We start from the raw sequence: 24,384 nt of genomic DNA on the forward strand, positions 1-24,384 counted from the left end.
AACTGGAACAGGGTGGCCAATAACTGGTTCATTTGCACATTTACAAAAGAACACATATAAAAATTTTGCAATATGTAGAAATAATAATAAAATTCCATGATGTTAAAAATAGTTATAATAGGCCACAGTGACAAAACATCTCATAGATATATTGACGTGCTCTCCTTAAGAGGCCAATAACTGGTGCTTTTACCCTAGTTGGCGCTATAATCGGAAAAAATCGGAAATGGAAAATTAAGTCCTCACTAAAATGGAAAATTTAACTTAACTTTTTTTGGTTTTAGAACCTAATCTTTACAACCCAATAGGCCCCTATCATGCTTTAGTAACTGCAAATTTGGCATCCTTGCCTCCCCTACTAATACAAATAATATGAAAACTGTTTTATTTGATCGGTTAGTTTATCCTTGGTTACTATAAAAAGATGTAAATAAAATAAAAGTTTAAATGTATAATTTAATATTTTAGAGACTTATATTTACATTTAAATAATATATAAAATCAACTATTGTATATTCTTCGATCAGTGAAACTTCTGAAAAGCTATTCAAAGTGCTCTTCACAAAATGGACATTATTGTTAACGACTTTATTGTTAAACAATATGTTTGATAAGTATATAAAGTTATTACTTATTTACAAACTAGCTATCAAATCATTAGTAAAACTTCAGCGATAAGTCTAAGATGTTTCTCTCTTGATAAGTTTAAATTTCAAAGGTTGTTCTGGAACGTATGTAGGCGTGATCTTGTAAGTCAAGGGTCCGTAATTGTATTCTACTTTATATCTTCTAAATACCTAAAACAGAAAAAATGTTAGACAAGGGCATTTAGCACTCCAACACCGGAATAAATCGATTTTTAAATACATCTCCTAGAGACTTGCAACTTTGTGCATTGTGTTCAGGATGATGTCAGGAAAAAAGTTTACTAGTCAGAAAAATGGGTAGAAATGCATAATTGCATCAGAACCGACCCCCGGAGCACCTGGTGCCCACGGGCACTGCTAAGGCTACGTGGGAGTTTAAGGGTTATCTGCACTAAATAGATATAAAAATAAAAGTAATATCGTATGGCATTTTTGCCGGAGAGATCCTTTCGGACAGATCCCGGCGCCACTTGCTTCTTTAACCCTGTTTGATGTAACTAGTGTCGATGCTCGCACTAGCCCAGGTGGACCGACATCTTAACGTATCCTCCGAAGCACAGTGAACGGCTTGTATCATTTTTTGAAATGAAAATGTCGTTGTTGGTGCCGAAAATCGAACCCGTGCGATCTGGCTTGTGAAGCCAGTATCTAGCCGTTGAGCTACGGCCGTACACACTAAATTGATGCAAACAGATTACTTGGAGATTTTTGGAGTAGCTAAACGTCCCTAAACAGAACCTACTCCCGGAGCACCTGGTACTCAGTGCCACTGCTAAGGTACGTAATTTTCTGGAGTTTAGAAGGTTTTTGGCATTACATTGCTGCAAACTGATTTCTCGGGCGGTCTTTGGGGTTGCTGAAAACGAATATGCCATCAGAGTGATACTCGGAGCACCTGTTGTCTAAAGGCACATTTAAATCAAAGCGCACACGAACGAAGGAACGAATTCGTATGTGTTCGCTTGGTCATTCGTTCGCTACAAAGTAGGACCATTTACATTGAAGCGAACGTTCGCATTCGTTGATGATCGGAAGTGCATATTGCCCGCAGATGTATTTAACATGGGCCAGTCACACATTGTGTTTAAGTTAATTGTCGTGTTTTTTGTTGGGTAAATTTTAATACAATAATAGCTTATAAAATGCAATGTGTGTTCTGTAAGGAAAAAATATGTCGTATTCATAATATTAAGTATAAATTTTGATACGACTTCAATAATTTCATTTTGTCCTGTCTCTATTCTATCATTATTTAATTTAAAAAATTTCATTTTAATAATTAAAATAAAATAAAAATTATTTCCAGACTAAAAAATAATTTATCCAGGTATTTTTTATTATTTTGTTGAAAATGTTGATGATAAGTTTTATTTATTAATATTTTATTTAAATCTGGCATTATCAGCTAAAGTTTGAGATAAATAAAACGTCCAAAAATGTCTAGCAATTATAAATTCATATTTCTTCTTCTTCTTAAGATGCCGTGTATTTCTGCGTAGGCGTCCACCATACATTGTCTTGTTAATAAAATATTACTGTTTTTAGCAACATTGCAGAGCATTTTATACCCGTGGATTCTTGTCCACTGGCGGTGGCGATTACGCAGCCATGACATCTTTTTCCCAGACCCCTCTTACCCTCTATCTTTCCGTCGAGTATCAGTTGCTGAAAAGTGTATCGCTGCCCTCGTAATATATGCCCCAAGTATGCAGTCTTCTTACTTTTAACATAATTAAAAAGTTCCCTATCCTGTAAACCCGCTCTTCTTAGTACTTAAACATTTCTGACTCTGTTCGTCCATGCTATTCTAAGCATTCGACGTAGGCACCACATTTCAAACACTTAAAATTTGTTAATGGAACTGGCCTTTAACGTCCATGCTTCCATTCCGCACAAGAGCACAGGTCAAACGTAACACTTTTTAGCATATAAATTACTGACAAAATATTTGTATTCATATTTCTAATAATGACAAAAAAAATTATCTTCTTAAAATAATTTTGAATTCAATATATTTAGGAAGGTACCTGTAATGTGCTTCGAACTAATGAACGCAATCTGTATCAGCAGCCAGGTAGCAGGTGTTATACGCTGTTTGAGGGAGCATAGAGAATAATATATTAAACAACCAGCTTTCTTAAAATTCTTCCTCGAAAAAGTTACTTGCTCTTGGTATTATGACTATACATATTATGTTCAAATAATAAATTGTAAAATTAGTGTATCAAAATAGATTTGCCTTTAATTAATTTTTAGCAATTAATTTGATTTGCTTACCTCATTAGTCTTTCTGGGTTGAAATTTATCCAATAAAAACATTAGGCTTTTAAAAGCAAACCACTTCGAACCCTTTTTGTCTTTCTCGTCTAAATGATGCCAGAAGCAAATTCATTTTTTTAGTTCAGAGACATCACAACCCATTCCTAAATTCCTATAGAAATGTTAAAACAAGCATCAGTTTTTCTGTTTATTATTTTATATAGCTTCGATTTCGGGTTTCATAGGCATTCTTCATTTCTATATAACTCAATTAATTGAATTATCTTTTCATTGGTCCATTCCATATTGCAAAATTATGTTTTCACGACTACACAATAAACAACCCTCTCAAACTAATGTTTGTAAATAAATTAAATCAATCCTTCTAAACGAATTCGTTCGCTACCGTCTATCCACTGTCCATATTGAACAACTATTTCCTTTGATGATTCGCTAACTTTTTTGGGGTTGCTCAACACAAATACGTCATCACGATCACTGCTAAGGATGTCATCTTCTGGAGTTTTGAAGGTCATTACTGAATGCATACAAATATATTAGTAGGTGGTTTTTGACTGAGGTTTTGACTTTTTGGGGTTACTGAACACGAATACGCAATCATAACTGACCCCGGACCACCTGGTGACCAAGGTCACTGCTAAGGCATTTTATCATCTGGAATTTGAAGGGTTTTTGGGCACCAAGTGTACCGGGGATTGTTTCTGATGGCGCATTCGTATTCAGAATCTCCAAAAAACCCCCGAGTAATATGTTTTCATCAATTTAGTGCCGAAAACCCTCGGAACTCCAGATGAAGTGCCTTAGCAAGTGCCTTATCTTACTATAAAATAAAATGTTTATGAACCTTACTTTTGCTAACAGAATGTTCAATTCAACTTCGGCAAATCTTCTTCCTAGGCAAGATCTTCTTCCATAACCAAACGGTAGTGTAACGAAAGGGTGAATCTTCTCCTGGTGTTCGGGGCAACCTGGATGAGCAGACTTTAACCACCGTTCCGGAATAAACTTTTCTGGTTGCGATATGTACTCTTCTACATTACTAACTACTAAATGGGGAAATATCACGTGGGTCTAAACAAAGAAAATCAGGCAGTTACAATCAATATTATACTAATCATTACAGTTGAGTCCATGATTCTTTAACCGTGCGTCATTAATAGGTACCTGGCGAGATAAGACACATACTTTTTATCTAGCATCATTGTTTTCCACGCATGAAATTAAGACAAACCAGCTGTGATACCCCCTGTTATTAAGAAAAGACGCATGCTATTTTTATGAACGCTCTAGACTCAGTGCATTGAAAAGAAAAAGGTACAAAAAAGACGCTTGGAGATGTTTTCAGATTTTACGTACAATTTGTGACGTTTCTGGTTTGTTTACTTGTGGCTGTCAGTTTGTTGGATTTTTGCTGTTTTTTGTCCTGTTTTTACATTTAGAAGTTATTTATATTACACAAACAGTTATTTTCACAACTAATTGTATATTGGAGTTTGAAATAAGTGGTAAGTGTATTTTATTTTGCCCTTAATTTACATACAAAGTTAACCTCATTGACACAGTTGAGGAACGGTTTTGTTTAAGTTTCCGCAAAAGTGAAAGAAATGACAAAAAGAAAATATTTTATTGCATTTTTTTAGATTATTCCTGGAAAAACTTTTACCTCACAAGCACAAGAACTCGTTTTAAATTAATTAGGGTACTTTGAATTAAAAAAAGGAATGGAAGATCGTTTACATTCTATTTATTTGATAACGTGAAATTTGTGCTCGGAGCAGTACCTACCCACTTTCTGTCACTTTAGTGTAGGAAACAGATGTTGAACCTTGCAAAATATACACAAGTCCGGTTTTATTTTTTTTGGTATATCAAGGGGTGCTTATTATGAAAATAACTGTTTCTTAAAAATTTCGGCCAGGAACCCTCCTTTTCACCCCTTTAAAGCGGGTAATTTGAGGTTTTTGCGAAGCGTAGCCCTTCCTGTACGTTTTGAGAGGACTATATTTCCTACTATTTATTTCCCGGCAGCATATGTCTATCACACACCGTTTAGCGAAAGTGGCACCCCAAAGTTGACAAATTTTTAAAAAAGATGTTTTTAAAAAAAATTATTTTTCCCTAACTGTAACGAGAATTAAGAAGAAACACTGCGGAAATTAATCACAAATAAGTGGCTGATTTTTTGGTATAGGTTTCATTTAAGGGCAATAGCAAATTTTTTAATTACAGGGTGTTACATTTTAAAAAACCCCTTTTTATACCATCTGAACCGCCTGTGCTAGGGTAAAAGAACTTTCGACGATTATCCATGTACTGGTGTTATTTATAAATTTGTATAATGCATCCCTATATTTTCCCCGGAATCACCCAAAAAAAGGAGAATTAATAAAGAAAATAATCAAAAATTGATTTTGCTCCACCACTGTGGTTTTAGGGTGCAAAGAAAATAAAACATGCATAGGTAATAATGTGAATCAGATAGTGTGTTCTTTTATTTTCCATAAGTACGTTATCAATATAATGAATAGGTGATGAAAAAAATAAAATAAAAACTGGAGCCCGCCAAAGCATTTCTGGTAACGGTTACTTATACGAGAAAAATGCATAAGACATTATTTGTAGAGAAAATAGTGGTCTTTAATTCTGTATAAGTTTTGTTTTAAAAAAATGTATAAGTAATGAGAAAATCCTAAAAACATGCTCTCCAAGGGATAGGGGTAGTTTCTGCAGTTTATTTTCAAGGATAGGGATAGTTTCCGCAGGGATGTTGCAATAATCATATATATTTATGAAAAACCCTATTGATGGAGCATATGTCTGTCCATATGGGTCAAACAGCAAAAAAAATTGTTTTCAACCCCCCCTTTATTTATTTTGCTACAGGGGTTGCTTCAAGACATCACTTTTGGTATCCATGCATAGGTAATAAGAACGTGCACAAAATGATATATGAAGCATTTTAATAAAGGGATAATAATCTGTGAAAGATTCCAAGAAAATCACTTTCTTTATTAATTCTCCTTTTTTGGCTGTGGTTACGGAAAAAAATGGGGGTGCATTATACAAATTTGTAAATACCACCAGTACATGGATAATCGCTGAAAGTTTTTTTACTCAAGCATAGGCGGTTCAGGTGGTATAAAAAGGGGTTTTTTTAAAATGTAACACCCTGTAATTAAAAAATTTGCAATTGTCCTTAAATGAACCCTATACCAAAAATCAGCCACCTATTTGTGATTAATTGCCGCAAAGTTTCTTCTTAATTTTCATTACAGTTAGGGAAAAATATTTTTTTTAAAAACATATTTTTTAAAAATTTGTCAACTTTGGGGCGCCACCCCCGCTAAACGGTGGGTAAATAGACATATGATGTCGGAAAATAAATAGTAGGAAATATAGTCCTCTTCATTTTACTATTAAGTAAATTTTTTGCAAAACGTACAGGAAGGGCTACGTTTCCCAAAAACCACAAATTACCCTCTTTAAAGGGGTGAAAATGGGGGTTCCTGGGCTAAATTTAAAAAAAAAGTTAGTCTCATAATAAGCACCCCTTGATGTACCAGAAAAAAATAAAACCGGACTTGTGTTCATTTTGCAAGGTTCAACCTCTGTTTCCTACACTACTTGCTGTTGGGTGGAATAGATTTTCGACTTATGTATTTCGGTATGCTTTAAATTATGACGCTCGTGTAGAGAACCATGGACTCAACTGTATATACATTATGTTGATTTCTTTTTAAATTTCGGAACAAACCGAAGCAGTAATTAATGTTTAAAGTAAGTACGCTCTAAGAAGACAATATTGTTTTATTGGTGTGTTTATGCGGTTAGACGTGTAACAAATTTTTGTTAATCACATTTCTACTTCGATTGGCGCTAGTGTAACATCATTATCAACCAATCAACCTTTACGCGTCCACTGTTGGACACCGTTTCTCTCAGCACTCCCCATGTATCTCGGTCTTGTGAGGCTTGCATCCTGTTAATGATAGCTTCAGGTCGTCTGTTCATCTGGTTGGTGGGCGTCCTCTGCTCTGTAGTACTTCTTGTCGTGGTCTCTACCCGACAATACGTTTTTTCCATTAGTTTTCTGATATTTGGTGACGTGTTCTGCACAATTCCACTCTAGCGACACGACTCTTTCGAGAGCGTCTCTTGTTTTTGTTTGACGACGTATTTCTCACGGACCACGCTGCAGCGCTAGTCTGTGGATCCACAGAGTGGCTGACGATGATTTACCGTGGGCTCTTATGTAGAGTGGCCGGCGCACCCCACACGAGCGTTTGTAGCCGTCCACAGTCGCTCGCATAAGAACCCACGGTAAACTACTTTTGTGGATCCACAGCGTAGCGCTGCAGCGTGGTCCGTGTGGTTTGAGGGTAACGCTGCAGCGCTACGCTGTGGATCCACAAAAGTAGTTTACCGTGGGTTCTTATGCGAGCGACTGTGGCCGGCTACAAACGCTCGTGTGGGGTGCGCCGGCCACTCTACATAAGAGCCCACGGTAAATCATCGTCAGCCACTCTGTGGATCCACAGAGTAGCGCTGCAGCGTGGTCCGTGTGGTTAGGATTCGGAACATCTGGCGTTCCATAGCCCTCTGAGTCACACAAATCTTGTTCACTAACTGTTCAGTACCATTGTGTGGGTGTTAATGTTTCCGCTTCATAAGTAAGTACAGGTAAATTAATACAAACTGGTCAAACTTTTGTAGTCAAAAGGCATAGGGGTAAGTTCGATTTAAATACATAGTTTAATTTACCAAAAGGTGAACAGGAACAGGCTAATCCAGTGTTCCCAACCTTTTTTGGGTCTTGCCCCCCCAGTGGCGTAACAAAGTCCGTCGCCCCCCCCCCGCAGAAATGGAAATGGGGCCCCCTTTAAAAAATTACTAAATGCGATATGTGTAACAAATACCTATATGTGTTACAGCCCAGTAAATGAACGTAAAATATAGCGATACCGTGTAATTTCCAGTGTCTTCACCGAAGTGGTCACCTGAAGACTTTTCGAGTTATTTATGAGTAAAAATGTTTATTGTTTAACAAAACAAAAACACATTTTTATGCGATTTTTCGCAAATAGTCCAAAGAATAAGTATTTGATCGAAAAGAACATTGTTAGCAAAAATGTAGCTCATAAATAAATGAAACAAAAATGAAGTCTATCGAACCAGTACAAGAAAAGCTGTAGCTCATGAAAAGTTTTTCTTATTCGTCAAACTTCAAATCGAATACGTGAAATATCCAAAAAATGAAATACTTTTCGGGGAAAACTCATTAGACCTTTTTTTTTAAGTAAAAAAAAGCTTTATTTTTATTTTTTACAAAAATTTGTAGCGTCAAAACTAAGCCAGTTGCGCTGGAAATACAGTTAATCCCATTTATTGGTAAAAAAATTGTGAAAATCTCCCCTATTTAGCCTCCGAAATGAAACTAATCATTATCGCTTTACAAATTGCTTAACTTTTTGATATGACTTGTAAGTTTCACCGGTTCAAAGTGCTTGTTTTTGAAAGGGTTCTAGTTGAAATAGCTTGAACGAGTCACTAATCACGAATATACGCAAATTTTAAAAAACCCATAATCAATTTTTGTCTTACAGAAAAACAACATAAAGCCAAAATATTTATAAAACCAAAACCTGCATTTCTTGATTCTTTGAGATATTTCGTATCACTACTACTTTTTAACTTATTTTGAAAAAAGGCATTTTTCCAAAATAAAAAGCTTTTTTACTATGAAACCAATTTTTTTCAAAAATAAGAACTTCGAACCGGTCAAACGTACAGATCATATAAACAATAAATATTTAAAGTAAATGGTAAAGCGCTAACGATAAATTTTATTTGGGGTGCGAAATAGGGGGAGATTTTTACGATTTTCATTACCAAAAAATGAACTAACTTTATTTTGAGCGTAACTCGCATAGTGCTGGTGCTGGAAACTTTTATAAAAAATAAATATTTTTTTTTAAACATTTAAAAAAGTTTTAATGAGTTTTTCCCGAAACACGTTTTATTTTGGTTTTTCAACAGACTTGAAAAGTATTAACATAGATAAAGAAACTATAGAAAAAAAAGTGGCTTATACAGTAGAGCGTCGATAATCCGAACTAATTGGTACAGGGGTAGTTCGGATTATCAAAATGTTCGGATTATCGAACATATGTTCAAAATACATACAAAGCTCATAAACATAGTACATATGTACATTAGTTTTAGTTACAAGGAATAAAACACCTGCATAATAAACAAATATATTGTATGTATCTCTGCATAAACAAAACAAAAATCCGCGGTCATATTTTGCCCATATTGTCATATTAGATCCAAAAATTCGGTCCGCGATCATATTTTTTAATTCTATGATTTTTTTACGTTCGGATTATCGACGCTCTTCTGTAATTAGTCAATTTATACATTTCCCGACTTATTTTAAATGTATGTTTTCACCCCAAGAAGGGATGTAACCCCCCGAAGTAAAAGCAACCAACGGCATAAGTCCAACTTTGAAGTGGATCATACCTCCACAACCGAACTGTCAGAGTGAAAATAAGTGATCAAAAGTCCACCCCCTTCACTCCACAAGCTGGAGTCCCCCAGGGTTCAGTCCTAGCACCGCTGTTGTACATCATCTACAACAGCGATATCACTAACCAAAATATCCCAGGCACTCGGCTGTTTCTCTATGCAGACGACACGGCTCTGCTCACAACAACCTCTCGATACAACCCAAGACTCCTCTTCAGAAGAGCCCAGGCTCTGTTGGACGGAGTTGGTGAATGGTGTTGTAAGTGGAGAGTCACGCTGAACGCGAACAAAACAACAACAATTGTGTTTCGCGCCCCTTCTGTGTCACATAGAATCATAATTAATGAAGACGACCAATATCCTCTGAGACTGTTGGGAGAAAGGCTTGTTGTTAGTCCGACTGCGAACTATTTAGGAGTTCTGTTCACCAGGACTCTTAACTGGAACGCAGATCTAAAGGCAACTTTAGATAGGGTAAGGAACAGGGCCAGACTTCTCAACTCTCTCTCTGGACGAATTGGCAAGACACACAAGAAGACTCTCATTCACACTTACAAGACCTTTATTCGACCCGTCATGGATTACAAATCTTGCCTCTACTCTCTTTGCGCTAGATCAAAGCAAGAGTGGTTGTTGAGCGCTGAACGTAGAATCTTGCGTAGATGTAACTATGAGCACTGGCGATATCCCTCAAACGAAATCCATAACATCTCGAACATCCCCAAAATCACCGAGAGAATAAACTCTCTGAACAGGAACTTCACAATCAAAGTAATCAACGGCCCCCCCTCCGACACACAAGAATCTCTCAAATGTTCCTGTTCATCTTCCGGCCACGTACTCCACCGAAAGCCCAAACGCAAAAAGATTCATTTACCGTCCGCTCTAATGCAAACATGCATTGACGAACTCCCGGTGGAGTACGAAAACATCCTCGAGGCTACCCCGTTAGCCTTCCGTACCCACCTTTAACATCTCCTCTTCCCTACCCCGAACAGGGAGAAGTTGGTTTTTTGCGGTTTCCCAACTTCATTGCACAATTATACCTGTTCGTCCCAAGAAAATAGCCGCAACTATTTTCTCCACTCGAACGCACACTGTCCACGCTGCGCTCAAAACCACCTCCTGACCGCCGACGAGGGACGCAGGTTTGCCTGTCGTTGTACAATGGTTTCTAGGGAGATTGGTCTAGAGCAAAGCACGGACAGTACACGTAAATGACTATGGAACCAACAACAATCCATCAAACTTTCTTCTCTGTTGACTTCTTAGCCTTCTGGACACCACCGTCCGGCATAACCCAGGATCCAAAAAACACCAGGATACGGCGCTTGCCCCAGTGTGTTTTTCGGACTGTTTGCTTTTGCTGCCAACATTATACATTCACTACAAACCCTGAAGAGGACAAAATCCTAAACGGGGACAATCATTGATCGCATTTCCACATAGCATTATATCTATACACGCAAATCAAACAATGATAGTTAGTAGTTTGAAGTGGAGTGTAACTAGAACCTAAATCCAAATTGTCAAGCAAATACGTCCGTCGTGATGCTGAGAATCTCCAAAACTGTCATTTACTTGCTATAGAATGACCTACTTATTGGTATAGAATAAAATAGAACAAAAATTACTAGATTATAACATTAGTACCTACATAGTATTATTCTATGAGATGAACAACTTTCTTCGTGCACTACTATCAGCGAATCTATCTACAATTTTATTAATTGGGATGGGCAACTTCATTTTTAATATTGCACTGCTTAAAAGACGTATGTATGCGAATAATATAACAACATATTTTTACATATATTAGACGACAAGATGGGGCCCCTGACATACTGTGGCCCCCCGTAACTGCGGGGCCTCTGTTACGCCTCTGGATAATTATATCGAAATACTAAACGTAGGTAAAGATGAAAGAAAAAAACCCATTTTTAGATTTAGAAATATTGTTCTAAAATTCGGCAAATTGCAATTCTCAAATCTTTCAATAGTCACGTACAAAACATTATAGTTTATTGTCGTCACCATAAAAGTTCGAGAGACCGGAAAGGTTAAGTTTCTAGATATGAGATGATTCACTTGCCGAATACGCCTATTTAGAAATTTACGTGTTTAAATTTAACCACATAACGTAAAATAATATATAACAGATTATTACATAATATCAGACGACAAGATGGGCCCCGTAATCGATTTTGCCCCCCGCAAGCTTCATGCTGCGGGGGCTTCTGTTACGCCCCTGTGCCCCCCTTAGCCTTTCTTAAATTCCTATGCACCCCTCCTATGTAACATATAATTTTTAATATTAAAAAATTGTATTATTCAAATATTTTTCTACATTAATTTATTATATTATACTTTGGTGAGATTCTTGTACATACTTGATGCTTTCTGCACAGAGATTTTATATTAGGTTCCAATTTGGTTAGGTTCAGTCTCAAGTCTTTAAATTGTGTTATATCCAGCTCTTTTCTTTTATTTACCAGAAAATCATTTATAGCACTGAATTCACATAAATATGAAGATGGAAATGGTAGTAATAGTTTTCTTGCACATTTGGTTGGATTCGGTTATTTGATTTCTGTTTCCTCGCAAAGCCGTGCCATCGTTCCTTTTTTATTAAATAAATTTTTACTTGACTCATTAATTTGTAATTTGGCGAGTTCTTGATACTGCACATTTGATATATCAGACTATCAGACGAATCCTCTAACATTGGCTGCATCATCCATGTTCAAAATCAATTTGTTTTAAATCAGAAAATCCTTCTTTTATTAAAGCGGTATCAGTTACTTCACATTTTTGGAGTCAATAAAACTGTTCAAACTTTTTCAAAGGGTATCAAACAATTCCATAAATCTTTTGAATTATCTTAGGTAGCCATCTTACTTCAGTATGAAGTAAAGTTCTCATGGGGTCTTATTTTGTTCTTCACAAAATAGCTTGAAGAGACGCTCACATTTGGTATTAGTTTTAATAGCATTACCACACTTTATTACTGAATGCAGTACTTCATTTAGAACAGGCAAGATGTTATTAGCTACCAAGTTTTCCCTATCGATAACACAATGCACAATAATCATTTCTAGATTCGCATCTTTCATCAATTTTAAGCAGTCATTTTTATTGCCCATCATATTGTGAGCACCACCTGCATCACAATATTTTATATTTTTTATTGGTATATCATTAGATAGTGGTACTTTCTAGTCATTTACAGAACAACAATTTTTCAAAAAACTACACTTTATCTTACCGCAAGGTATCAATACTGCCTCATTGTCTCTCAAAGTTGATTCATACATTTTCACTGATAAATTTCTTATTTTCAGCTTTTCATCAAGTTGTTTTTCAGTATCTTCATTCATTTTGTCTATTCTTCCGCTAACAGTATTGTTACTGAGTTGCAAAGCTTTTACATATTTGTCATATTATTCAAGAACCGTTAAGAAACGCTGATATTCATGATGTCATTAAATTCTCCCCTATAGTATGATTTTTTCCTGTTTAAGCGAGTAATAAAGAAATTTAATAATTAGCCTCAAGAACACGATTATTAGTTGAAGTATGAGCAGTAAGCAGAGACTTTAATGTTGATCTCTTTTCAAAATTTTAAGTTTGACTTGACGCCAAAAAACATCCGGTTGATATTTTGGTGTAGCGAAATACCTAAAAATTATTTACCGTAATTATTTAAGAATTTGCTTTTTTCTTTAAATTTGGTGAGTAAACCTAGCATTGAATTTAAATGACCAGTAGCGAAAGGGTTAAACTCGTGTCGAGTCCATTTTCGAATTTCCCCCCTTAACAATCAAATTGCCCACCTGTGGGGCGTGGGCCCCACGTTGGGAAACACTGGGCTAATCCTATGCGACGTGGAAGTTCACATGTCTGATTATCTCTGCCCAACCGAATTTCATGTCTTTAGTTAAACACATGCGATCCAAAGCGCTTCTTCAAATGCCGGGTATCACATTTCTCTAATAGACCAGAGAAATTAGCAATTAAATGGCCTCTTTCGTGACATCCGTTGATACAGCTATCTAAGAACTGCTTTGGGTAAATTTAGTTACAACAATATCCAATATAAAAATTATGCAAAAGATTTACCGTACTTTTTAACTTATAAACAATATATAAACAATTAAAAATCGCTGTTTGATTTTAAATACAAAAGGTGGAGACCGGTAAATTATATGAAATAGTGACATAATTTTTCTGAAGAAGCATAGAAAATTCTTAAAAATGAGAGTTTTCAAAGTTATTTTTGTTAATTTGTTGCTTAGTTATTGGGAAAATGGCTCCAAAAGTCGATTATTTAAAAATGATTAATAACTTTTCTGAAAATAAACAAAAAACTTTAATTTTGCGTCAGATTAGGAATAATGTTACAAACATTTTGTGATTAAAATTTCAAGAAGGTTCACTTAATAGTTATTGCAAAATTGCATTTGTTATTTCCAAAAAGCTTTTATCTACAACGTCATTATGCGTAAACTGTTAGGTTTACATAAATTCTAAAGGCACCAAATCAAAGAAAAAAGATCATTTTATTAAACTGAATCATTTAATGGTTAAAAAAATGTATGCTAAACATTGTAAAATATTTTTGAAAAAGCGGTATGATTTTAAGCTTATAAACAATTAGAATAACTTAGACGCATTGACATGTAGAAAGTTAATATTTTTTATTTGACATGTTGGAATTTTTATACAAATTAAAACAAAAAAAATAATGCCCTTAGGCCCTTAAGGCCCGAGTTAACCATTTTTTTTTCAAAAATTCACCGTGGCTTTGTTTATAAACATTAGGACACTTAAAAAGTAAAATTTAAAAGAATAGAAATATAAACATAAGTATAAACAAACAAAAAATCAAGACGATTCTTCTGAAAGTGAGCCGTCCATGATGCGCCAAAAATGCAAGGTTCAAAAGCAAAGTGATTGTTTGATTTTACTGTCGAATAATGAATTCAGAACTACACATTTACAAAAGTCGCAATAACTCCGGTTCTAATCAACGAAAATTGATGTTATTTTTTTTTTAAATTTGGGGTGCCACGGTGCATGGATTATAAAAATACGATCAGCTAATTTGTGATTTGTTTATTTAAGCCAGTATTTTGTTTAAACCATTTAAAATAAATATTTTTTTGCCAAATTTGCCATTATTATTATTATTATTAGTATAAAATTTAATGTAATGATAGGTAAAATAAATGTTTATGTATTACGGTTATAAATAATACTATTTAACAATATATTTTACAAAAAAATATAAATTTTTATTTAAAATCAAATGTATGCATTGTTAATTTTTCTTGAGGTATGCTTAGGTATATTTTTTTGTGACAATTACTTTTCTTGACTAAACCCTACAAGGCTACAAATATTATAAACTTCGTATAATTATAAAATATGTTAAAATAAAATTAAGTTTGTCGATTTTAATGGGTTCATTATAATATATAGGTATAAATTGATAAAATTTGATATTTGATAGTTGCAGCTTTGGTTTCAGACCATGCAGATATTCTTATGAATAGGTAATATCTTTGTTTTATGTTTACTTAATGAAAAAATAATAAATAAAATGGGTGTCGGTTTCAGATTTTTAATTCCAAACAACTTTTCATAATAACAGTTTTTGATATTGTGAAATACTGTAATTCGGGATTTATAATTTTTGACATAACTGCTATAAAATTGATAATAAAACATGTGGTTCCAGGTTACGTAGATACAATGTACATACAGTGAGCACGTAAAGGTTGGAATAAATTCATTTTCTCGAGAATGAACAATTTTGGAAAAAAATCCCGAAACAGGTCAATTTTTATTTTTAAATTAAGACTTTTTGGCATACATATCATACTAGTGACTTCATCCATCTGGGCGTGATGACGTCATCGATGATTTTTTTAAATGGAAATAGGGGTCGTGTGGTACCTCATTTGAAAGGTAATTTAATTCTCTATTCAGTAATATAAACATTTACATAATTATTTATACAGGGTGACCAAGAAAACATTTTAATAATTTAATTTATTGACATAAAAAGAAGAATGCATGTAATTTATTTAATCCAAAATACATTTTACTGCTCTCAGAAAACAGAAAAAAATGTTTATTTGAAAAATGTTCATTCCTTTTCGCTTAAACTAAATGTTCAAACTGTCCAGAGGAAGGTGGGTGGCGGCTTTGATATTGAATTTAAGCAAAAAACAATATTTATTTGTCAAATAAACATTATTTCATGTTTCCTGATAGCAGTAGAATGTATTGTGAGTTAAATAAATTACACACATTCTTCTTTTTATGTCAATAAATTTATTTCAAAAAAAATTTTTTTGGACACTATGTATAAATAAATATGTTAATGTTTACATTAGTGAATAGAGAATTAAATTACCTTTCAAATGAGCTATCACACGACCCCTATCCTCATTTAAAAAATTTTAAGATGACGTCATCACGCCCAGATTGGTGACGTCACTAGTATGATGCATATGCCAAAAAGTCGCAATTTAAATATAAAAATTGACCTGTTTTGGGATTTTTTTCCAAAATCGTCCATTCTCGAGAAAATGAATTTATTCCAACCTTTACGTGCTCACGTATAATGTATATTATTTATTTTTAGCACATAAGCAAAACGCTCGGACAGGCCGATTTTTAAAATAATCATAATATATTATAGCATCAATGTTTCGAACTTTACGCGATCCCTCTTCAAGTGGCAGACATAACTTTAATTGTTGTAAGTAGGAAAGTGCATCATGTAGCATGTCATTTAAAAGCTTTTCAAATATTGATTACAAAAGTGTAAAGCAGTTAATTCCTTTTTGAGAACGTAGGCGCAAACTTTCGGTCGAATTATATTTAAATCCATTAATTTTTTTCGACTCCTGAGTAAACTAATAAGTATTTTTGAAAATTTTAAACGCAGAATGAAAGACTACAATATTACCGAGGACCAGAAGTCCCTTATAATAAACAAAAAGTTTCTTTTGAATGATATTTTTAAAATTAAAAATCACACTAAATTTTCTCTTTTTTCACCACTGTAACTATTTAAAATAAACATAGCAGTTCTCAGGGAACTTTGACGATCGATAATGCTGTAATCTTTTATTCTGCGTTTAAATTTTTCAAAAAAAAAACGTATTACTTTTCTTAGGATTCGAAAAAAAATGAATAAATTCGAAAAAAAATTTGACCGAAATTTTGCGCCTACACTCTCAAACACAATTAAAGTATTATACATTTTTGTAATCAGTATTTTAATCGCTTTTAAATGAGATGTCACATGATGTTCTTTCCCATTTAAAAAATCATAGTTATGACTGTCATCTACAGAGGGATCTCGCAAAGTTCGAAACATTGATGTTATAATATACATACTATGAAATTTTAAAAATCGACCTGTCCGAGCGTTTTGCTTATGTGCTAAAAATAAATACGTTAATAAGGGGGCAACAATTATTCCAGTGCACTGTATGTATTGTACACATACAGTGCATTCACAAAGTGTGGAAACGGTCTATTATCTCATGACTTTATTATTTTCAGAGTTAAAGCTCTGACATGTCGATTTTTATTTTTAAATTATGATTTTTTAACGTATAGTACATAATAGTGACGTCATCGATTTGGGCGTGATGACGTCATCGATTATTTTTTTAAATGGGAATAGGGGTCGTGTGGTAGCTCATTTGAAAGGTGATTCAATTCTCTATTCAGTAATATAAATATTAACATCATTATTTATACAGGGTGGCCAAAAATAATTTAGGAGTTAAAATAATTGACGCAAAAAGGAGAATGTATGTAATTTATTTAACTCAAAGTACATTTTACTGATACCACATAATATAAAAAACGTTTATTTCATAAATAAACATTGCTTTTCGCTTAAATTAAATGTCAAACAGCCACACACCTGCCTCTTGGCAGTTTGAACATTTAATTTAAGCGGAAAGCAATGTTTATTTGTCAGATAAAAAACAGCGAGATTTTTTTTTAGTTAATTTATTTTATTTTGTTAGATTCGACGCAATTTTCTTCATTGTATTTAATTTTACGTAATTTTATTTAATTTGATTTAATTTTACCTAATTTTCTTTACTTTTATTATTTTATTTTATTATGTTTTATTTTATTTTAGTTTATTATGCATGTGATTGCATTTACAGTGTATGGTCGCACGATCGTTGCATTTTTTCGTTTCAATCCCTCTTATTTTTTTCATACATGTACGCGATCTACCGCTCCATCCGTAGTTAGTTAGAAAGCTATGCTACCAAAAGTAATAAGCATAATTTAAGAAAAATCGAAACACATGATTTTCAAATAAAAATAGTTATTTTCCTAACTAGTGCGGAAAGTGATACTTTCACGCACGAGACTGCCGTTGACCCGAACGACGCGATAGCGGAGTTCGGGCAAGCAGTCGAGTGCGGGGAAGACACTTTCCGCATGAGTTAGGAACAATATTTTTTCTAGGGCCGTACGTTTGGAAAAAAGCCACAAAAAATAGAGTTATATCAATTTTTGTTTAGAAGTGAAAATACACAAATTAATTATTTGACAAGGTTGTCAAAACCACACTTTCAATATAGTGGGTTACCACGACGACGATATTGGTTTCCATGACGACGATTCAATACCATGGTAATTGTCTGCTGATCTGACTTTTAAATATTATGTCAAAATAATTGTATTTCATCGAATTATCGCACTAAAACTTTTTTTTTATTATAAGGGACTTTTGGTCCTCGGTAATATTGTAGTCTTTCATTCTGCGTTTAAATTTTTTAAAAATATTAATTAGTTTTCTCAGGATTCGAAAAAAATTAATGGATTTAAATATAATTCGACCGAAAGTTTGCGCCTACGTTCTCAAAAAGGAATTAACTGCTTTACACTTCTGTAATCAATATTTGAAAAGCTTTTAAATGATATGCCACATGATGCACTTTCCTACTTACAAAAATCAAAGTTGTGTCTGCCACTTGAAGAGGGATCGCGTAAAGTTCGAAACATTGATGCTATAATATACTATGATTATTTTAAAAATCGGCCTATCCGAGCGTTTTGCTTATGTGCTAAAAATAAATAATATACATTATACATTGTATCTACGTGATCTGGAACCACATTTTTTTATTATAAATTTTATAACAGTTATGTCAAAAATTATAAATCCCGCTTTACAGTATTTCACAATATCAAAAACTATTATTATGAAAAGTTGTTTGGAATTAAAAATCTGAAACCGACACCCATTTTTTTTTATTATTTTTCATTAAGTAATCATAAAACAAAGGTATTACCTATTCATAAGAATATCTGCATGGTCTGAAACCTAACTATGGTCTGCAACTATCAAATATCAAATTTTATCAATTTATACCTATATATTATAATGAACCCATTAAAATTGACAAACTTAATTTTATTTTAACATATTTTATAATTATACGAAGTTTATAATATTTGTAGCCTTGTAGGGTTTAGTCAAGAAAAGTAATTGTCGCAAAAAATATACCTAAGCATACCTCAAGAAAAATTAACAATGCATATTGGCATTGCATTTGGTTTTAAATAAAAATTAATATATATTTTTTAAATTTATTGTCAACTTTCATTAAATTTTATACTAATAATAATAGTAAAAATGTCAAATTTGGCAAAAAAATATTGATTTTAAATGGTTTAAACAAAATACTGGTTTGAATAAACAAATCACAAATTAGCTGATCGTATTTTTATAATCTATGCACCGAGGCACCCCAAATTAAAAAAAAAGAACATCAATTTTTGTTGATTAGAACCGGAGTTATTGCGACTTTTGTAAATGTGTAGTTCTGAATTCATTATTCGACAGTAAAATCAAACAATCACTTTGCTTTTAAACCTTGCATTTTTGACGCATCATGGACGGCTCACTTTCAGAAGAATCGTCTTGATTTTTTTTGTTTATACTTAAACTTATAGTCTTTCAAATGTTACTTTTTAAGTTTCCTAATGTTTATAAACAAAGTCACAGTGAATTTTTGAAAAAAAAAATGGTTAACTCGGGTCTTAAGGGACCAAGGGCATTATTTTTTTTTGTTTTAATTTGTATAAAACTTCCAACATGTCAAATAAAAAATATTAACTTTCTACATGTTAATGCGTCTGAGTTATTCTATTTGTTTATAAGCTTAAAATCTTACCACTTTTTCAAAAATATTTTATAATGTTTAGTATACATTTTTTAACCATTAAATGATTCAGTTTAATAAAATGATCTTATTTCTTTGATTTGGTGCCTTTAGAATTTATGTAAACCTAACAGTTTACGCATAATGACGTTGTAGATAAAAGCTTTTTGGGAATAACAAATGCAATTTTCCAATAACTATTAAGTGAACCTTCTTGAAATTTCAATCACAAAATGCTTGTAACATTGTTCCTACTCTGACGCAAAATTAAAGTTTTTTGTTTATTTTCAGAATAGTTATTAATCATTTTTAAATAATCGACTTTTGGAGCTATTCTCCCAATAACTAAGCAACAAATTAACAAAAATAACTTTGCAAACTCTCATTTTAAAGAATTTTCTATGCTTCTTCAGAAAACTTATGTCAGTATTTCATATAATTTACCGGTCTCCACCTTTTGTATGTAAAATCAAACAGCGATTTTTAATTGTTTATATATTGTTTATAAGTTAAAAAGTACGGTAAATCTTTTGCATAATTTTTATATTGGATATTGTTGTAACTAAATTTACCCAAAGCAGTACTTAGATAGCTGTATCAACGGATGTCACGGAAAAATCCTTAGTTCTCTGGCCTATAATTTTTCCAGCCAAGGTCTCGCACAGCGCAAAGAAATGATGTGTTTGAGGTCCCTAAAGCTGCTAAATAATTAAAACATAGATCTAATCATGTTGATTAATATTTTTTCCCGTGTGACTCCGTTGAAGACAAATTACGTCGTCTTATATGTTGTGTAAAATTTTGGAAATTGAGTCGCAGTGAAAAAAATATGTCTTATTAGATCTTCAACATTAACAGATCATGTTAAACAGAAGAAAAGCAATGCAGTGGAAACCTGTAGAAAAAATTCATTTTACTACAATTTGACAAATATTGAACGGAATTTTAAAGTATGTAAAAAATGGTTTTAATATCCTGAATATTGGAGAATAGTCGGTTAATATTTGGGTTCTAGAACGTGAAAAAGAAAATACAGAAGAAACATCACAATCACACATCTGGAAAGTTTTGTGGTCTTTATTAGTAAATTGTCGATCTTAAATAGGTATCGCTGGGATTAACAATGGGTTTATACATTACCTGAAAGGAACGAAATTATTTTTCTTCACGGAAAATGTAACAAAAGTGATAGAAGACCCGCAAGCAAACATTAATACCAGTCCGAAAATTTTTGGACGCAGGTTCTGTCTTGTATAAGAAGCTCGAGGGGAAAAGACTTTAAAACGAAAACACAGAGATGAAGAAATTGGAAATTTTGCTATGGATCCCACATCTTTCGGTAGGTTCAAGGTTTATCTTTGAAACTCGTGCGCAGAATGGTGAGCGACTCGAATTGAATCGATATTTATATTTATTTTAAGGTTACTTAGTTATTTACCCCTTTTGGTACTTTATATCCAGCTAAAACAGTGTCTGACTGAAGACTTCTACCATTGGCAATTATCACAGGATACATTCTGTAAAAAATAAAGTGACATATACATCAAGTTTGCTTAATATAATCAGTAGTGTGTTGACGAGCACCGAATGGGATATTTCTAAAATAAAAAAACTGGGTACGGTAAAAACTGATATGGGTATTACAAAAACAGTTAAATATCTTAGTAACTTTGTATATTTGTAATGTAATTATTGGTAATGAATGGCACGGTTATATGTAGTGATAGGAAGAATGTGACATGACGAATGTGTCAGGTAGGAAAGATTGGTTACACAGATGAATGGATCATGTGGAAATAGTCTCAATATCGTAGTGAAGGATACAGCAACTTGTAGAGACATAAATCTAAATTTTTTTAATGGAGCAAGAAATTCCTCTATTATCATGGTCCAGACATGACGTCAGATATAAACTCCATCGACAATATTTGGGAGTGCCTCCAAAGGAATTAACTAAAGGGAACATAACAAAGTTCAGTTAATAGAGAAAAACATTTTCATTGAAACCATAATGATCACTAAAAATGATCCACCTTAATACTTGGCCTAACTTTGAGAGACAGAATACGAAATGATGAGATACGGCAAATAACTGGAGTGGAAGACATCATAAAACGCATTACGAAGTTGAAGTGGAAATTGTCAGGACACGTCACAAGACAGAGAGACAACAGATGGACAAAGAAGAATGTAGAGTGGCGGCCAAGGGCAGACAAGCGAAGACCACCTACCAGAGGACGGACGACATCAAAAGAATAGCGACGAACTGGATTGCAGCCGCGCAGGACAGAGAAGGGTGGAGACATCTTAAGGAGGCCTATGTCCGACAGTGGACAAATTTGGCTGTGTGATGATGATGATAATGATCACTTTGACTTAAAAGAAAAAACAAGATGCATTCAAAACATGCCGAGGAGAGTGGCCGCACTTCTTAAAGTCTAGGGTGGCTTAACGAAATGTTAACAATTTTAAATATAATTTACCTTAGAGTTTCTTTTACACACGCTTTAAGATAATGCATACTTTCTTGTGCAGGTATATCAATTTTTGATTCAAGACTAGGGAGAACACTGTTAAGTTCTTCGAATAATTTTTGTTGTTTATCTGGATTTTGCGATAACTGATACATCGTGGAGGCTACAGCAATCGAAGTCTGTAAAAAAATTAAATTGGTTATATATTTTACACAAATATATAAGTAAATAATATACGAAAAATAATATTCACACTTTCGTCTATCCCGCCATTTCGAGACCGGTTTCGCCATTTATGGCTCGTCAGTCGAACTTTGCCGGACAGACCAAAGCAGAGAATATTTGTTTAGTATATCGGGGGCCGGTATACAACCATGTAATCATTCAAAGACTGGTGCACTCTACACAAATATATTTATATGTGCAGTTAAAGCAGATAAAGACAAAAAATAATGGTGATCTTATGTATACTATGCTTACCGTATCTACTCCTACTAGAAAGAGATCCAAAGCCAATACTGCCGCCAGTTTTGCATTGCCAGTTTTTAACAGTATTTGTTCCAAAATCGAAATATCTTGTTCCTTGACGTTGTCATATGATTTTGACCTGATTTCTTCGATTGAATGGGTGATATACTTCAAGCACAATCTAAAACAAATTAATTGAAACTAAAAAATGTACAGTCGGACAAATGAAAGAATACCCATGAACGATCACATTAATCACTCATTTTGTATTTGCTGTCTTTTTCTATAAATAACAAACGCTTGTTATAGAAAATGACAGCAAATTCAAAATAAGTGATTGATGTGATTGTTCACAGGGCCCCCGTAGGGGGTACTAGCGCCTGTGTGCGAAAAAGGATTTTGGAGTCCCTTAAGGCATTTTGGATCATGTTTTTTATTTATTTTTTGAAGGTAGGTAGGTGCTTGAAATAAACCAGAAAACTGAACTTTAGAATGTGACTTTCACCCCTTGTCGGGGGTGAAAAAACATACGTTCAAAAAAGTCCGGAATTGGATAAAATGACTAATTTTAAATAACTTTTCTTCTATAAAGATCTTCTATAAAGGTTCTTATTCGTCAAATTACAAATCAAATATTTCAACGTAAAATAACCAAAAAATCAAGCACTTATCAGGGAAAACTCAATTTAACTTTTTTTAAAGTGTTTAAAAGAAGCTATATTTTTTTAAAGTCAAAAGTAAGTAAGTTAAAAATAATGTTGGTCCCTTTTTTGTTAAAAAAATCATGAAAACCACCCCCTAATTAGCATCCCAAATGAAATTAATCGTTACCGCTTCACCATAAGTTACTTTACTTATGTATTGTTTATATGATTTGAAGTTTCATCGGTTCAAAGTGCTTATTTTTGAAAAGGCTGTAGTTAAAAGGGCGAAAGGGCTGAACGAGTCACTAATTATGAGTGTATGCAAAATTTGAACAGCGACATCTTCCAATTTTTGTCTTACAGGAAAACAAAATACCTACTTATCCAAAATATTCAGAAAAGCAAAATCTACATTTCTTTACTGCTTGAGATTTTTGGTATCACTAATTAATTTTGAAGTTATTTGGAAAAAGAAATTTTTTCAAGATTGAAAACAAATTACTTTAAAACCAAATTTTTTCAAAAATGAGCACTTTAAACCGATGAAACTTACAGATCATATAAATAAAGCTTTTCTTAAACATTTTAAAGAAGTTGTAACGAGTTTTCCCCGAAAAGTGCTTAATTTTTTGGTTATTTCACGTTGAAATATTCGATTTGGAATTTGACGAATAAGAACCTACTCTTCATTAGCTACAACTCTGCTTTCTACTTGGTTTTGCGGACTTCATATATAAATTATTTTTTTCACTTTCTTGTAAGCTATATTTTTGCTAAAAGTATTTTTCGATAAAATAATTAGTTTTTAATTGCAAAAAACCGTCTAAAAACGGGTTTTTTTGTTGAAAAATGAACATACCCACTCGTAAATAACTCGAAAAGAATTGAAAATCTCTATACAACAAAAGTTGCTTAGAATTAGTCAGTTTATCCAATTCTGGACTTATTTTGAACGAATGTTTTCTCACCCCCGAGAATACTCCGAGGTATTCTCGGGCGTATTCCCCTGAGAATACCCCTTTTACCCCCAGAGTAAAAGCACACATCGGCACATTAGGTATCACTTCTTTTCTTGTTAGCTATGTGTATGACACATTTTATGTCAATATAACCGGTTTTTTTT

General features: G+C 33.3%; 1 protein-coding gene across 5 annotated transcripts in view; it reads right to left on the reverse strand.

Moving 5' to 3' along the window:
• Positions 1–442: 442 nt before the first annotated feature.
• Positions 443–24,384, reverse strand: part of LOC114328622 (probable cytochrome P450 49a1) — a 355,075-nt gene continuing 331,133 nt past the window's right edge. For all 5 annotated transcript variants that reach the window (XM_050654343.1, XM_050654342.1, XM_028277513.2 and 2 more), the window contains exons 7-11: positions 22,630–22,798; positions 22,159–22,328; positions 21,114–21,192; positions 3,777–3,998; positions 443–797 (exon numbers count right to left, since the gene is read on the reverse strand). In XM_050654343.1, coding sequence (XP_050510300.1) covers positions 681–797; positions 3,777–3,998; positions 21,114–21,192; positions 22,159–22,328; positions 22,630–22,798 — 757 coding nt within the window. In that variant the 3' untranslated portion in view covers positions 443–680. The remainder of the gene's footprint in view (positions 798–3,776; positions 3,999–21,113; positions 21,193–22,158; positions 22,329–22,629; positions 22,799–24,384) is intronic.

Source organism: Diabrotica virgifera, chromosome 6, assembly GCF_917563875.1.
Source record: "Diabrotica virgifera virgifera chromosome 6, PGI_DIABVI_V3a".
Taxonomy (NCBI): domain Eukaryota; kingdom Metazoa; phylum Arthropoda; class Insecta; order Coleoptera; family Chrysomelidae; genus Diabrotica; species Diabrotica virgifera.